Source organism: Microtus pennsylvanicus, chromosome 3 (assembly GCF_037038515.1).
Source record: "Microtus pennsylvanicus isolate mMicPen1 chromosome 3, mMicPen1.hap1, whole genome shotgun sequence".
Lineage (NCBI taxonomy): Eukaryota > Metazoa > Chordata > Mammalia > Rodentia > Cricetidae > Microtus > Microtus pennsylvanicus.
In genome coordinates this window covers 64,197,809-64,211,577 of record NC_134581.1, presented here as the reverse complement: position 1 = coordinate 64,211,577, position 13,769 = coordinate 64,197,809, and the positions used below count along the sequence as shown (strand labels likewise).

The window sequence follows — 13,769 nt, the reverse complement described above, 5'->3', positions numbered from 1 at the left end:
TGGTGCTCCCTCCACCTACATGTCCATGGTGCTCCCTCCACCTACATGTCCATGGTGCTCCCTCCACCTACATGTCCATGGTTCTTCCTCCAACTACATGTCTATGGTTCTTCCTCCTTCTACATGTCCATGGTGCTCCCTCCACCTACATGTCCATGGTGCTCCCTCCACCTATATGTCCATGGTGCTCCCTCCACCTACATGTCCATGGTGCCCTACGTGGGGACACGAGCCTGGGTCTTACCCTGAAGAGCTTCTAGCATGCAGGCTTGTCTCTTAGTGGTAAAGCACATGCTTAGTATCACACACACAAACACATACACTGCCTGTCCGCCTGTGTGTCTGTCTGTGTTATAGGAGACAGATGATCCCTAATCCAGCTCCTGATGAGAAGCATCTATCTGGAGGTCTCGCCCTCTTCTTCCCTAAATGTTAGACATGATTGTTCCGAGGAGCATGACCTGTTCTGCACACAAATGCCACCAAGCTTCAGAACTGCCCAGGCCCACAGTCATTGTTTCCTATCCCAGCTCACCCCTTCCATCTCCAAATCCAGCCTGCCAGGCAAGGGAACTCTGAGATACCTTCCCAACACCCACACTCTCATGACTGGTCTGTGGCACTGTGGTCTATGTCTGTATGAGCTGCCTGTGAGAGGACTTGGCCCAATAGACACTCTCAGAGTAGCTCCCCCCTGACACACTCCAGGCCTAGTTCCTAGACCCCCTTTTCTCCACTCTCCCTGACCTCCAAGATCCCAGTGGGCAGGACTGGCACTTAATCACTGGCTTCTGAGAAGACTGGGCCACCTCTTGCCAGCCCCTCCCTCTTCCAGCAGCTCCCAGAGCCCACCCGCAGCTGCTCCAGGAGAAGCCAGGCCTCCTCACCCTGCCAGCCAAAGCAGATGCGTTCCCTCCGGTCCTCCGCTCCTCCCACTTCCACCCGACCCTGACAGAGGGAGCCTCAGGGGGACAAGAAGGGAAAAAGTGTGTCTTCCCCAGGAAAGATGCCAAGCCTCACACCCTCCTCCCACCACAGCCAGTGCAGATGCTTCACTTCCGATGGCAGCCACCACTTCTGTGTGCATACACCTCCCTGCTGGCACCCACATCACCCAACTCTGGCACCACACCCCCAGGGACTTCAGCCCTGACCTCTGTCCCTGCGAACCCCTTGCACAGGGAATTGTCGTCTCTAAGCCTCAGTGTCCCCACTTATAAGATGGGAGGTGTCTCAGAGAGATCCTGCTAGGGCTCCAGGGAGTCCCTTCTTTTTCTTTTGCATGCCATTAACCTTATCCCAGCCTCAGCCCACTGAGATGGGAATCTCACACCCCCGAGGGCCTGGCCAGCAAGGGATGGGGAATGTGGGAGAGGGCCTAGAAATCCACCCATCTGAACAAGGAGGAAAATTATAAGGCAGAGAAAAGCCTCTTGGAATTGCTTCCTCCCCCCCCCCCCCCCATCGCTGGTTCCTCCCTCTTTGCCTTGGGCTGGGGAGCAGCGGAGCTCTACAAAGACTCCTTTGAGACCGGCTTCCTCCAGTCCCAGCCTCCAGCCTGGTGGACTCTGCGCTATTGGTTCCATCACAACCTCTCATTTTCCCTCCTACTTCCTCTAGTGCCCCACATGGCCCCCGGGCTGGGATGTGTGGCTGGAAGCCCAGGACACTAGCCCTGCCCCTAGAGAGCTCACAGGGCATCGCCCAGTGCCTTCCTGCTTTCTCTCCAGGAGCCCGCATCCCTCATGTGAGCCTCTGCTTTGGAAAGCATCCTCAGTCTATGGCCCACAGCATGGCTGACTGGTGGTAGTTGTTTAGAGGACCAGGAGCTGAGGCCAGGGCCAGAGGTGGAGCTCAGGCAATAACTGAGGAAACCATCTTCTGTTCTTGCCTCTTTGGATTTTCAGGGGACCAAAAAGTCAGTGAGAGCGTGAAGGTCCAAGTGTGATTCTTGTGGCCTCACAGTTGTTGGGGTGAGGGGAAGTAGGTCATGCTGACCCCAGCAGAAGTCTTGGTGTTCATTGGCGGAGGCCATTTGCCTGTGACTCTGACAGTGCTTGGTGGTCCGGCGCTGCCCTGGGATGGGGTCTCGTCCTGAGAGGGAGAATGAATGAGTTCTGCTCTAAATCCCAGTCCCTTGTGATTTTGAGCTAGCCCGGAATCAGATGGGCTTAGCTAAAGAACAGTGACCATGTGCCGTCTTCAGGGAGCCCTTATCAGGGGGAAGTGACGAGGCTGCTCACCCCAACGTCATGCCTATGGAGGCTGTCACCCCTTTGGTCCGACCTGAATCTGTTCCATTTCATCTTCTCCTCCTTACCTTCAGAGTAGCAGAGGTGAAGAAAGGTGGTGGCCAGGGTCAGGGTGGTAGCTTGGCCTCGGAGTGGGTGAGTGTGCTGATGGGGGTGGGAGGTGGGGAGCAGATTTGGGAGTAGATAACCACCCCCAAGCTAGGCCCACTAGGCAGATTTGCCCTTGCCAAGGGGTCCAAGAAACGGGCAGTATGGTAGATTATCCTGTAGTCCTGGTCAACCGGGATGCAGAAACCAGTTCTATGAGTCTTTGGACCCGGGGTCTCTCCTCCTCCCAGACCTCACTTTCACCTACATGCTCTGTCCAGGTGTGCCGACCCGCACTCACCACCGCACACACCCTAGTCTGTGGGGACTCCATAAGCTGCTTTTGCCTCCCTACCACTTTGCTCCCCCAGCCCAGAGCAGGGAGAGCCAGTAGCCAGGGCACCAGTCTTTGGTGGAGAAAAGAGGAGTCCTTGGAGATACAAGGAGAGGCAGGCAAGCTGGCCTGAGGGCTGGGTGACCTCAGAGAGAGCTCCCTGGCTCATGCAGGGCATTGGGCCCATTGCTCTTACAAAGGCTGTATTCAGCCCCAGGTGGGTCCCCCACCCCCATGGCCGGTAGACAGAGAGCCCTTCATCCCTGCCTCAGCCCTCCCAAGAGTCTGGACCACAGATCTCTAGACTCCCTTGAAAACTCCAACCTCACCCTGCCTTCTCAGACCTGGAACCAGGATGGATTATTACCCTGATGGCAAACCCCACAGGCTGCAGTAGAGAAATCCAGCTTCCCCGAGGCAGGATCCTCTTCTTCCCCACTCACTGGGCACCCTCATTGCAACCCACAGCAGTAGGCTTCTGCCTTTGCTGTCTCCCTTGGCTTCTCCATCTCCTTTTCTAACTCTAGGCTGTGTCCCTTGCATTCAGTCTTCGTGAGGAAGGGCACTATGTCTCATTTTCAGTGTTTTCCTCAGACTTTCTCTCTCCCAGACTGGCTCTTCTTTTCCATCCCAATTGCTGCATTAGGCTCTGTGTGTGTGTCTGTTTGTCTGTGTCTGTGTATGTACCTTTCTCTGTGTGTCTGTGTCTCTGTGTGTGTCGTGTCTGTCTGTGTTTGTCTGTCTCTGTGTCTGTCTTTGTGTCTCTATGTGTGTGTCTGTGTGTATCTGTGTGTCTGACGGTCTGTATGTGTGTATAGCTGTGTATGTATCTGTCTGTGTGTCTGCCTGTCTGTGTGTGTATGTGTGGCAGTATGTGTGTGTCTGTGTATCTGTCTCTGTGTCTGTCTGTCTTTCTGTCTCTGTGTGTGTCTGTGTGTATCTGTGTGTGTGCGTCTGTATGTGTGCGTGTCTGTGTGTCTGTCTGTATGTGTGTGTGCCTCTGTGTGTCTGTCTGTCTGTGTGTCAGTCTGTCTGTGTGTCAGTCTGTCTGTGTGTCAGTCTGTCTGTGTGTCTGTGTGGGTACATGCATGTGTATATAAACAAATGAGTGACGGATGAAGCTTTGTCCCCTGTCTCTCTCACCTACCTCTCTTGCAGCAGCACTGGGCGTCACCCCATGTTCACATACCCAGGGCTCCCACCCCCACCCTGCACTCAGCTGGGCAGCAGGCACTCCTACTGCCATCCTGCCCAACAGCTCTGGGCTCCCATTTTCTCCCTTATAAAGTCAGGCGACGGCAGACAACGAGGAATGCTGGTGCTGCCCATGACGCAAGCCAGCCGTGGAGGCCAGCCTGACTGCCCTAGGCTATGAGGGGCTGTAAGCATGGAGCTCACAGGGGTTCACTGCCAGGGTTTGGGTGCTGTGGGTGGTGCTAGGGTGAGGTTCAGACAGTAGCTGAGCAGAGACCTCAAGCTTACCTTTCTGAGACCAAGTCTGATAGCTTCCCCACTGTGTCCCCCATATGTCCTGTGCCACAGAGAACTTTGATATTGTGGAACTTGTTCTGCATGGGTGGGGGACCCAGGATATGTAGCCAAAGGCCTGACTCTCCGGTACTTCCTGGGACAGGGAGTTGTCTTCCCAGTTACAGGAAGATGGGCATGAGGGATAAAGGTGAGAGAAGAGAGAACAGGAGGGTCAGAGGCCTAAGGTGGGCTGTGGCAAGACCGAGAGTCATAGGCAGAGGCATTGAGAGGACAGATAGAAAGAAAGACCATTGGCTTGCAGAGTTCGGAGGAGTATGAGGAGCTGGGTCTACAGCAGTGCCCCAGCACAAGGTAAAGCATGTAAACTGAAAACCTTGCTCCCAGCCAGGCAGGGAGAGCTAAAACACATAGGTACTCCCTACATAGGGCCCTTTTGTCCCCAGAGCTGACTGACCAGCTGAAGGTTGAGCATCCTAAGAAGCAACTTCAGGTGTAGCATGATAGTAATCCTGTAGTCCTACCAGGTGATGCAGAGTTCAAGGATAATGTCAACTACATAGTGACCCTACCCTGACAAAACTAAATGCTAAGTGCTCCCTGGGGCAGGGACCAATCCCCATGGACGCACTTAGTCGTCCCAGGCTTCCAGGAGGAACCAGCACAATCCAGGGCCTGCCAAAGGGTGGCTATCTTGAAGACTGACCAAAGCTGCCCCTGACCATCTGTGAGAGGGACCATCATGGCAGGACATGAGCTCTTTCTGTCTCCTGACCCTGAGTCTCAGGAAAAGCATAGAGCCACCCCACCCTGGGGCCCAGACAGCAGCTCCCTGTTCATGAGAGGAAGGGTGGGAAGCCACGAGGACTTCTCCACCTTCGGCAGAGCTCTGGGATGGGAGGGGCAGGAGCCCTCTAGGAACACATCGCCTCTTTGAGGGAGCAAGCCTGCCCAAGTAATGGCAGGCAGGCAAGGGAGGCAGGACGAGCTGGGCACAATCGCTCCTCTGTCCTAGCAGCTCTGAGCCCTTATGCGTATATACAAACACATAGCCTTAGACAAACCCCAAAGACTCCCGGCAGCCACCCACACACTCAAGCACATGCACGCACATCTGCGTAGCCCTGGACACTCACCTGTGACCTAAGCCCACACACAGGCAGCAAGCAGCCTTCCTGCCTCTCCAGTTCATCTCCCAGAGCCTAGGGCGTTTGCCCCTCCCACACAGAGGGCTTGGCCTAAGCACACTACAATAGCCTCCCCTCCTCAGCCCATACCACTAACTCTCTCTGCCTATAAGTTATCTAGAACCAGCAGGGGGCATGGGAGCTGATGCCGCCACTCCCTTCCCCCTCCCTGCAGAAGGATCTCTGCGTCCCTACCAGCCTTTCACTGATCCTAATCTCTGAGAGTATTTATTCCCCTTCCTTGGTGATTCCACCCTCACCTCCTCCAGGAAGGCCTCTGAGATTGACTTCTAGCTCGTTATTTCTTCATCCCGCACCCTCTTTATATCTGAAGGCCCCTTCCAGCTGCCCCCTACCTAATGACAGCAATTCTGGATGCAGCCTATCAGAGGGAGTAAGAAGAACACGTATATGGAGGTGAGCGGCAGTCCTGTCAGAATTTCCAAAGCCCCAGCCAGCTTGGCTTCAGAGGCCTCTGTTCGGACAAGGGGGCTTGCCTGGCCTGCACACTCGAGCAACACAAGGCAGCCAGTGTGAGCAACTCTCCACACAGGAAACAGCAGGGCCCAGGCCCTCAATGGGCTTATTCAGACCCCAGCTCTCTGGAAAGTACCTCTGCTTCCTGCCACCCTCCCACTTAGCCAAACGGGCTGCTGCTCTCTCTCCTGTGGGAAGAGAGCAGAGGCAAGTGGTTCAATGGTTAGGGCCTGCCGTGTTCCTTGGTGCCTGACCCACAGCCCTGGCTTCATCTAAGACCTAAGAAGTTGACATACACTTTCTGTGCAAGGGAGTTTTGGCCAGATCGCTCTCACCAGAGAGAGAGCGCCCTCTTCCATGGGGGTGGTGAGCATCCCAGATCTCCTTTGCAATGTTTGCCTCTGCAGGATATAAATATTCTCGGAGTGGGCAGCGTCACCTGGCTCACAAAATCCCTGAAGGTTTACTGCTTAGTCTCAGCAGCTGCTCCAAGCCACTCCAGCCCACCGAGGTGGTGGCTCCATCCGGTGGGGGCTGTGCGCCCCACCCTCTGTACCCTGGCTGCCCTTGGTTTAGCCTGCAGCCTTTCCCTCAAGCAGATACGGCACCCCCCACAAGCACATACTGCCTGCCAGTTTCCTTGGTCTGAGGTTCCCTGGCACAAGATATGCGGGGCCTGCAGAGCCTGCCAGCCACACCTGGGCAGGTGGCTTTGCGCTCGCTCTATCCAGGAGCCAGCAGAGAGATTTCAGCTCAGCCCTGAAAACAGCATTATCTTTCCCGGCCATCCTTCCTGGGGCGGAGAAGGCAGGCGCAGGCCCCTGCGGTGGCTGATGCTGCTCTCTCAGGCGGATGTCAGCTGGCTCAGGCTGGCCAGGGCCCAGCGCTTGTGTGGCTGATGCCAGATCACCTCTATCAGAGCCATCAGCTTGACTGGGCCCTGAAGTCTCAGAGAGGCCTGACTGGGATGAGTCTTTTCCTCCTCCTGTAGCCTTTCCCCAACGCTGGATATCTGCAGGCCGTCAAGGTTCTAATCACCATGAAGGAATGGACCAGAAACTGGTGGTGGGCGGGAGACAGACTGAAGGAGGGTGATCTCAGAGTGGTCCAAAGGGAGACTGGCTGGCGGTCACTGACCCTGGGGAGACCTTGTCTGTCCTGCTGCCTGAGGATGCTCGCTTTGGTCCAGCTGGCAGACCCGTGGTCCCTCCTACCCTTGTGCTCAGATTCAGTCCTGGCTTGACCTAGAGAAGGAAACTCCGCCGTTGTCTTCCCTGGCTCCTTGGGCAAGTGTGGAAACAGAGAGCCCGGATGTGACTATTCACCAGAGACTGGTGGTAGTGCTGCAGCAGGAAGCAATCGCAGAGTGATGGAGGAAGTTCTGGCCCATTCTGAGGCTGACACTACGCGTGCTTTCCATCTGGCCTGAGAGCCTTTGCTTCTTGGCCGACTCCGAGCACTGAGCCGCCCCGCCCCACCCCATCCCCAGAGGCACTAGGAAAATAGCACGAGAGAAGAAATTACCTGTCCACATTCCACCATCTGGCACCAGCTCTGGCCAACCACAGAGGCGAAACATGACCGTGGCAAGGGGTATGAAGAGCCCACCCTAGGAGCAGGAACGTGACCAGGGATCCCTGTTCCCGGGGATTGTGCCCACCAAGAAAGATAATCAAGACAAGACAGGGAGAGACCAGTCCCAGGATGGGCAGTCTCCAGGGCCCAGAGGTGGTGGAAACATGTGGCTTCAGGAACCCAAGCAGTCCCCAACAGCTGGAGTCCTAACAAGACCCCTAGACAATGCCACAGAGAGCTATGGGACGCATTAGCATGGAAGCCCCTCCGGCAGCACAGCTGTCTATCTCTGCGGTACCTAGCCTCCTCCTGCCAGGAGCCTGGCCTTGACCACAGCGCTCGCTCTCTCTCTCTCTCTCTCTCTCTCTCTCTCTCTCTCTCTCTCTCTCTCTCTCACCAGCCTCCTTCTTTGGGGAAAACCACCTGGAGGTGCCCGTGCCCACAGCCCTGACCAGAGCAGACTTGCTGCTCCAGTTCTCCACACCTCAGCCCGATGCCCTGCTTCTCTTGGCAGCAGGCCAAGCTGACCACCTCCTGCTCCAGCTCTTCTCTGGATGCCTGCAGGTGAGTGGCGCGCCCGGGGACAGGGATAGGCGTTCCTTCTCTAGCTTAGAGCGCCTTGCTTCTGGCTGTGCAACCTCATGGACATCACCTCTGCCCTGGGGTCTTGGTCTGTCCACTGTGAGTGGACGACATCCCAGAAAGAGTCTTTCTGTTATGGCGCTTCTGCCTACTTGCTGACTCGGAGCTCACTTCTCTTCCTAGCCCCTGGCTGGCCATCTGGACTTGAGAGCACTGAACCGCTTCCTCTGTCCACCTCTTCACAGTGTCTGACTGACTGACAGGCTTTCTCACTATGGCCCCGGCTTTTCTCTTTGCCTGCCTTCCTCTCCCCTGTGCCTAACCAGTCCTCCTTCTTTGACATCTCTGTGTGAGGGAGCTAGTCCCTTTTCTAGGGAGTGTCCCATGCTACTCACCTGACTCAAGTCCCTCCACTGGGGTTTCCACTTCCCGCTAGGCTCCCCTGTGGTATTGTGATACACTCTGTGATCATAACACTGCCATTATCACCTGCTTCTTATTTCCTGCTTTAAGATCAATATTATTAGCAAGGGGGCATTTGGCTCTCTCTTGAATCTTCCTACTAATCGTGAAGAGTTTATGGTATGTGCCCCATTGGGGATGGGGACTGTGACCCTATCATCCTAGGGCTGCCATGGCTTCTCGCTGCCACAAGGTGTCACCCAGGGCCTGGTGCAGTAGTCACAGAGGTGCCCATCACTGTACAGAGATAGTCTGTGGATAGCTAAGGTCTTGTACACTGCCACCACCCACTCTGGTTCTGGTGTCCATGTCATGGAGGGAGCCTTCTCTGCTGGATCCTCAGAACAGCATCTGGGCTGCTGGGATGGTTGAAGTTCAGTCCCCAGAACCCACAAAATGGCAGGCGAGAACTGACTCCTGAGAGTTGTCTTCTACATGCGCATGCACACACACGCACATGCACACACACACGCACATGCACACGCACACACGCGCACATGCACACACACGCACATGCACACACACATGCACATGCACACACACATGCACGCACACACACACATATGCACACACGCACGCGCGCGCACACGCACATGCACACGCGCACACACACATTAAATTAAAAAAAAAACACACAAACCATCCCTTTAGGTTCTTATCCTGTACGGTGAGCCAAGCTACTTTTCCTTGCTAAAGGGGTTCATCAGGAAATTCCAGAGTTCCTATTGCTCCTCCAGAAGTAATTTTTCTAGAATCCAAACCAGGTTTTCTGGCACTGCTCACCCAAGGAAAGAGAGGTAGAATGAGATTGTGGATAGCGCTGCTTCAGGAGAGAGCCTTGCTTTGTGGAAATCCCACAAAATACACAAAGTACCATGGAACCTTGACTCTGCCCTGTTACTATTGGTCAGTGAGGGACGCATGAGTGATGTCACGAACGCCTTCGTCCTGGTCCCACTTTGCAGGGGGCTCGGTGTGAGAGACCCACTGTGCTTTTGTGGGGTAGATAGAAACGTCCCCTATTCCCACCCCTGATCTCCCTATCTCTCTCCAGGTCAGACTCGTCCTGGACCAAAAGGAGATGAAGCTGCAGACCCCAACAGACATAGTGCTGAGTGATTCTGCCCCCCACACCATAGTGTTTACTGTCTCTGACGGCTTGGCTGTGCTGTCTGTTGATGGGATTCTAAACACCTCGGCCCCAATCCCAAAAGCCCACCTGGAGGTCACCTATGGGCTCTTTGTGGGGGGCTCTGGAAGCCTTGACTTGCCTTACCTGAAGGGAATCAGCCGACCCCTGAGGGGCTGCCTCCACTCAGCCACTCTCAATGGCCGCAACCTTCTCCGTCCACTAACTCCTGACGTTCATGAAGGTTGTGCTGAAGAATTCTCTGCTGGTGACGACGTGGGCCTGGGCTTCTCTGGACCCCGCTCGCTCGCTACCTTCTCTGCCTGGAGCACTCAGAAGGAAGGCACACTGGAGTTTACCCTTACAACGCGGAGTCAGCAAGCCCCCTTGGCCTTCCAAGCAGGGGACCAACGTGGCAACTTCATCTACGTGGACATATTCGAGGGCCACTTGCGGGCTGTGGTTGAAATGGGCCAAGGCACCATGCTGCTTCGTAACAGCGTGCCTGTGGCCGACGGGCAGCCCCACGAGGTCAGCGTACACATAGATGCTCACCGGCTGGAGATCTCTGTGGACCAGTACCCTACACGCACTTTCAACCGCGGGGTCCTCAGCTACCTGGAACCACGTGGCGGTCTACTCCTTGGGGGCCTGGACGCAGAGGCCTCTCGCCACCTCCAAGAACGCCGTCTAGGCCTGACACCAGGGGCTGTCAATATCTCCCTGGTAGGCTGCATAGAAGACTTCAGTATTAACGGCAGAAGGCAGGGCCTCCGGGATGCCTGGTTGACCCGTGACATGGCAGCAGGCTGCAGGCTTGAGGAAGATGAATACGAGGAAGAGGCCTACGGCCCATATGGAACTTTCTCCACCCTGGCACCAGAAGCCTGGCCAGCCATGGAACTGCCAGAGCCGTGCATCCCCGAGCCAGGACTGCCTCCTGTCTTTGCCAACTTCACCCAGCTGCTTACCATTAGCCCGCTGGTGGTGGCCGAGGGTGGCACAGCATGGCTGGAGTGGAGGCACGTGCAGCCCACACTGGACCTGATGGAGGCAGAGCTTCGCAAGTCCCAGGTGCTGTTCAGTGTGAGCCAGAATGCACGCCATGGCGAGCTGGAGCTCGACATCCCAGGAGCCCAGACCAGGAAGATGTTCACCCTGTTGGACGTGGTGAACCGGAAGGTCCGCTTTGTTCATGATGGCTCTGAGGACACCTCTGACCAGCTGATGCTGGAGGTGTCCGTGACCGCTCGAGCCCCTGTCCCCTCCTGCCTTCGAAGAGGCCAGATTTACATTCTACCCATCCAGGTGAACCCTGTCAATGACCCACCCCGCGTTGTCTTCCCGCACGGCAGCCTCATGGTGATCCTGGAACACACACAGAAACCTCTGGGACCTGAGATTTTCCAAGCCTATGATCCAGACTCTGCCTGCGAGGGTATCACCATCCAGCTCCTTGGTGTCGCCACTGGTGTCCCTGTGGAGCACAGGGACCAGCCTGGAGAGGCAGCCACTGAGTTTTCCTGTCGGGAACTGGAGGCAGGCAACATAGTCTACGTCCACCGTGGCGGGCCTGCCCAGGACCTGACGTTCCGGCTCAGTGATGGGATGCAGGCCAGCGCTCCAGCTACGCTGAAGGTAGTGGCTGTCCGGCCGGCCATACAGATCCTCCACAACACGGGGCTGCACCTAGCCCAGGGCTCCGCTGCAACCATCTTGCCTGCCAATCTGTCCGTAGAAACAAATGCAGTGGGACAGGATGTGAGCGTGCTGTTCCGAGTCACCGGCACCCTGCAGTTTGGGGAGCTGCAGAAGCAGGGGGCAGGAGGGGTGGAGGGCACTGAGTGGTGGGACACACTGGCGTTCCACCAGCGAGATGTGGAACAAGGCCGCGTGAGGTACCTGAGCACTGACCCACAACACCACACAGAAGACACCGTGGAGGAGCTGACCTTGGAGGTACAGGTGGGCCAGGAGACCCTGAGCAACCTGTCTTTCCCCGTGACCATCCAGAGGGCTACAATATGGATGCTGCGGCTTGAGCCTCTGCATACCCAGAACCCTCATCAGGAGACCCTCACCCTCGCCCACCTCGAGGCTTCCCTGGAGGGGGAGGCAGGCCCGTACCCTCACACCTTCCGCTACGAGTTGGTCCAGGCCCCCCGGAAAGGCAACCTGCAGCTCCAGGGTACAAGGCTATCAGATGGCCAGAGCTTTAGCCAGAGTGACCTGCAGGCTGGTCGCGTGACCTACAGGGCCACCATGCGGACCTCTAAGGCAGCGGATGACTCTTTCCGTTTCCGTGTGACATCCCCACCGCATTTCTCCCCACTTTATACTTTCCCCATCCACATTGGTGGTGACCCGAACGCTCCTGTCCTCACTAACGTCCTCCTCATGGTACCCGAGGGAGGGGAGGGAGTCCTGTCTGCTAACCACCTCTTCGTCAAGAGTCTCAACAGTGCCAGCTATCTCTACGAGGTTATGGAGCAGCCCCACCATGGCAGGCTGGCTTGGAAGGAACCGAAGGACAAGGCCACCCCAGTGACCTCCTTCACTAATGAGGACCTGCTGCTTGGCCGGCTGGTCTACCAGCACGATGACTCCGAGACCACCGAGGATGACATCCCATTTGTGGCCACACACCAGGGCGAGGGAAGTGGTGACATGGCCTGGGAGGAGGTGCGCGGTGTCTTCCGAGTGGCCATCCAGCCTGTGAATGACCACGCCCCTGTGCAGACCGTCAGCCGCATCTTCCATGTGGCCCGGGGTGGACAGCGGCTGCTGACCACAGACGACGTGGCTTTCAGTGACGCTGACTCGGGTTTCACCGATGCTCAGCTGGTGCTGACCCGCAAGGACCTCCTCTTTGGCAGCATCGTGGCTATGGAGGAACCCACACGGCCCATCTACCGCTTCACCCAGGAGGACCTCAGGAAGAAGCAAGTCCTGTTCGTGCACTCAGGGGCTGACCATGGCTGGCTCCAGCTGCAGGTGTCTGATGGGCAACACCAAGCCACTGCCATGCTGGAGGTGCAGGCCTCAGAGCCCTACCTTCACGTAGCCAACAATTCTAGTCTTGTGGTTCCTCAAGGAGGCCAGGGTACCATCGACACAGCTGTGCTCCACCTGGACACCAACCTGGACATTCGAAGTGGAAATGAAGTCCACTACCACGTAACAGCTGGCCCTCACTGGGGACAGCTGCTCCGGGATGGCCAGTCAGTCACCTCCTTCACTCAACGGGACCTGCTGGATGGAGCCATTCTCTACAGTCACAATGGCAGCCTCAACCCCCACGACTCCCTGGCCTTCTCTGTAGCAGCAGGGCCAGTGCACACTGACACCATATTACAAGTGACCATTGCCCTGGAGGGCCCCCTGGCCCCACTACAACTGGTCCAGCACAAAAAGATCTACGTCTTCCAGGGGGAAGCAGCTGAGATCAGAAGGGACCAGCTAGAGGTAAGGAACAAGGAGGTGAGCATGGCCACGGGCCAAGCAGAGGGCCACCTCCATGAAGGGGATGTTACTATGGAGACTCAGGGCTTAGCAGTATTACATAGCTTCAGTACTCACCTATATGTGCTTTTAGGGACTCTGTTACACATACATCTCCCTGTAAGCTGCATGTACCTGCAGGGGTCACATATACACATGTGTCCTTGTTATGGCTAACCATGAAAAATCTGGGCTCTAGTGAGACCCACGAAATCTCTAAAGTAGAACCCACGCATATGTAGTAAATTTCCTAGGAGGTTGCCATGGGCCATGAGCTCTGAGGAGTACTGCGGCTCAGATCCCCAAGCCTTCAGTTCTTTTCCCAGACCCCACACCGGGACCATGAGGGTCTAGGCAGTGCTTAATAACTCAGGGAGTTCATAGTACGATGCTGCCCAGCAGCCTCACAGCCTTGCTGTGCCACTCAGACTAGATTCTGTCAAATCTTGACACCCTTCTCATTCTGAGTGTTGGAACTTTGAGGAAGATCATGACTAACCAAGTCAGGATGTGCACACATTGGAGGAGATAGCGTGTGAGCCCTAACTGTGGTGACACACCTTTAATCCCAGCACTGGGGAGACAAAGACGGGTGATCTCTGTGAGTTCAAGGCCAAGCTGGTCTATTTAGTAAGTTCTAGGCCAGCAAAGGCTCAAAAGAATGGCAGGGGCTAGGAGAGCACATAATACAGACG

The 13,769-nt window shown here is 56.0% G+C and overlaps 1 protein-coding gene across 1 annotated transcript in view; it reads left to right on the top strand.

The window, feature by feature from the left end:
- Window positions 1-13,769, top strand: part of Cspg4 (chondroitin sulfate proteoglycan 4) — a 36,128-nt gene that overhangs the window by 11,664 nt on the left and 10,695 nt on the right. The window contains exons 2-3 of the mRNA XM_075965818.1: window positions 7,801-7,964; window positions 9,499-13,038. Coding sequence (XP_075821933.1) covers window positions 7,801-7,964; window positions 9,499-13,038 — 3,704 coding nt within the window. The remainder of the gene's footprint in view (window positions 1-7,800; window positions 7,965-9,498; window positions 13,039-13,769) is intronic.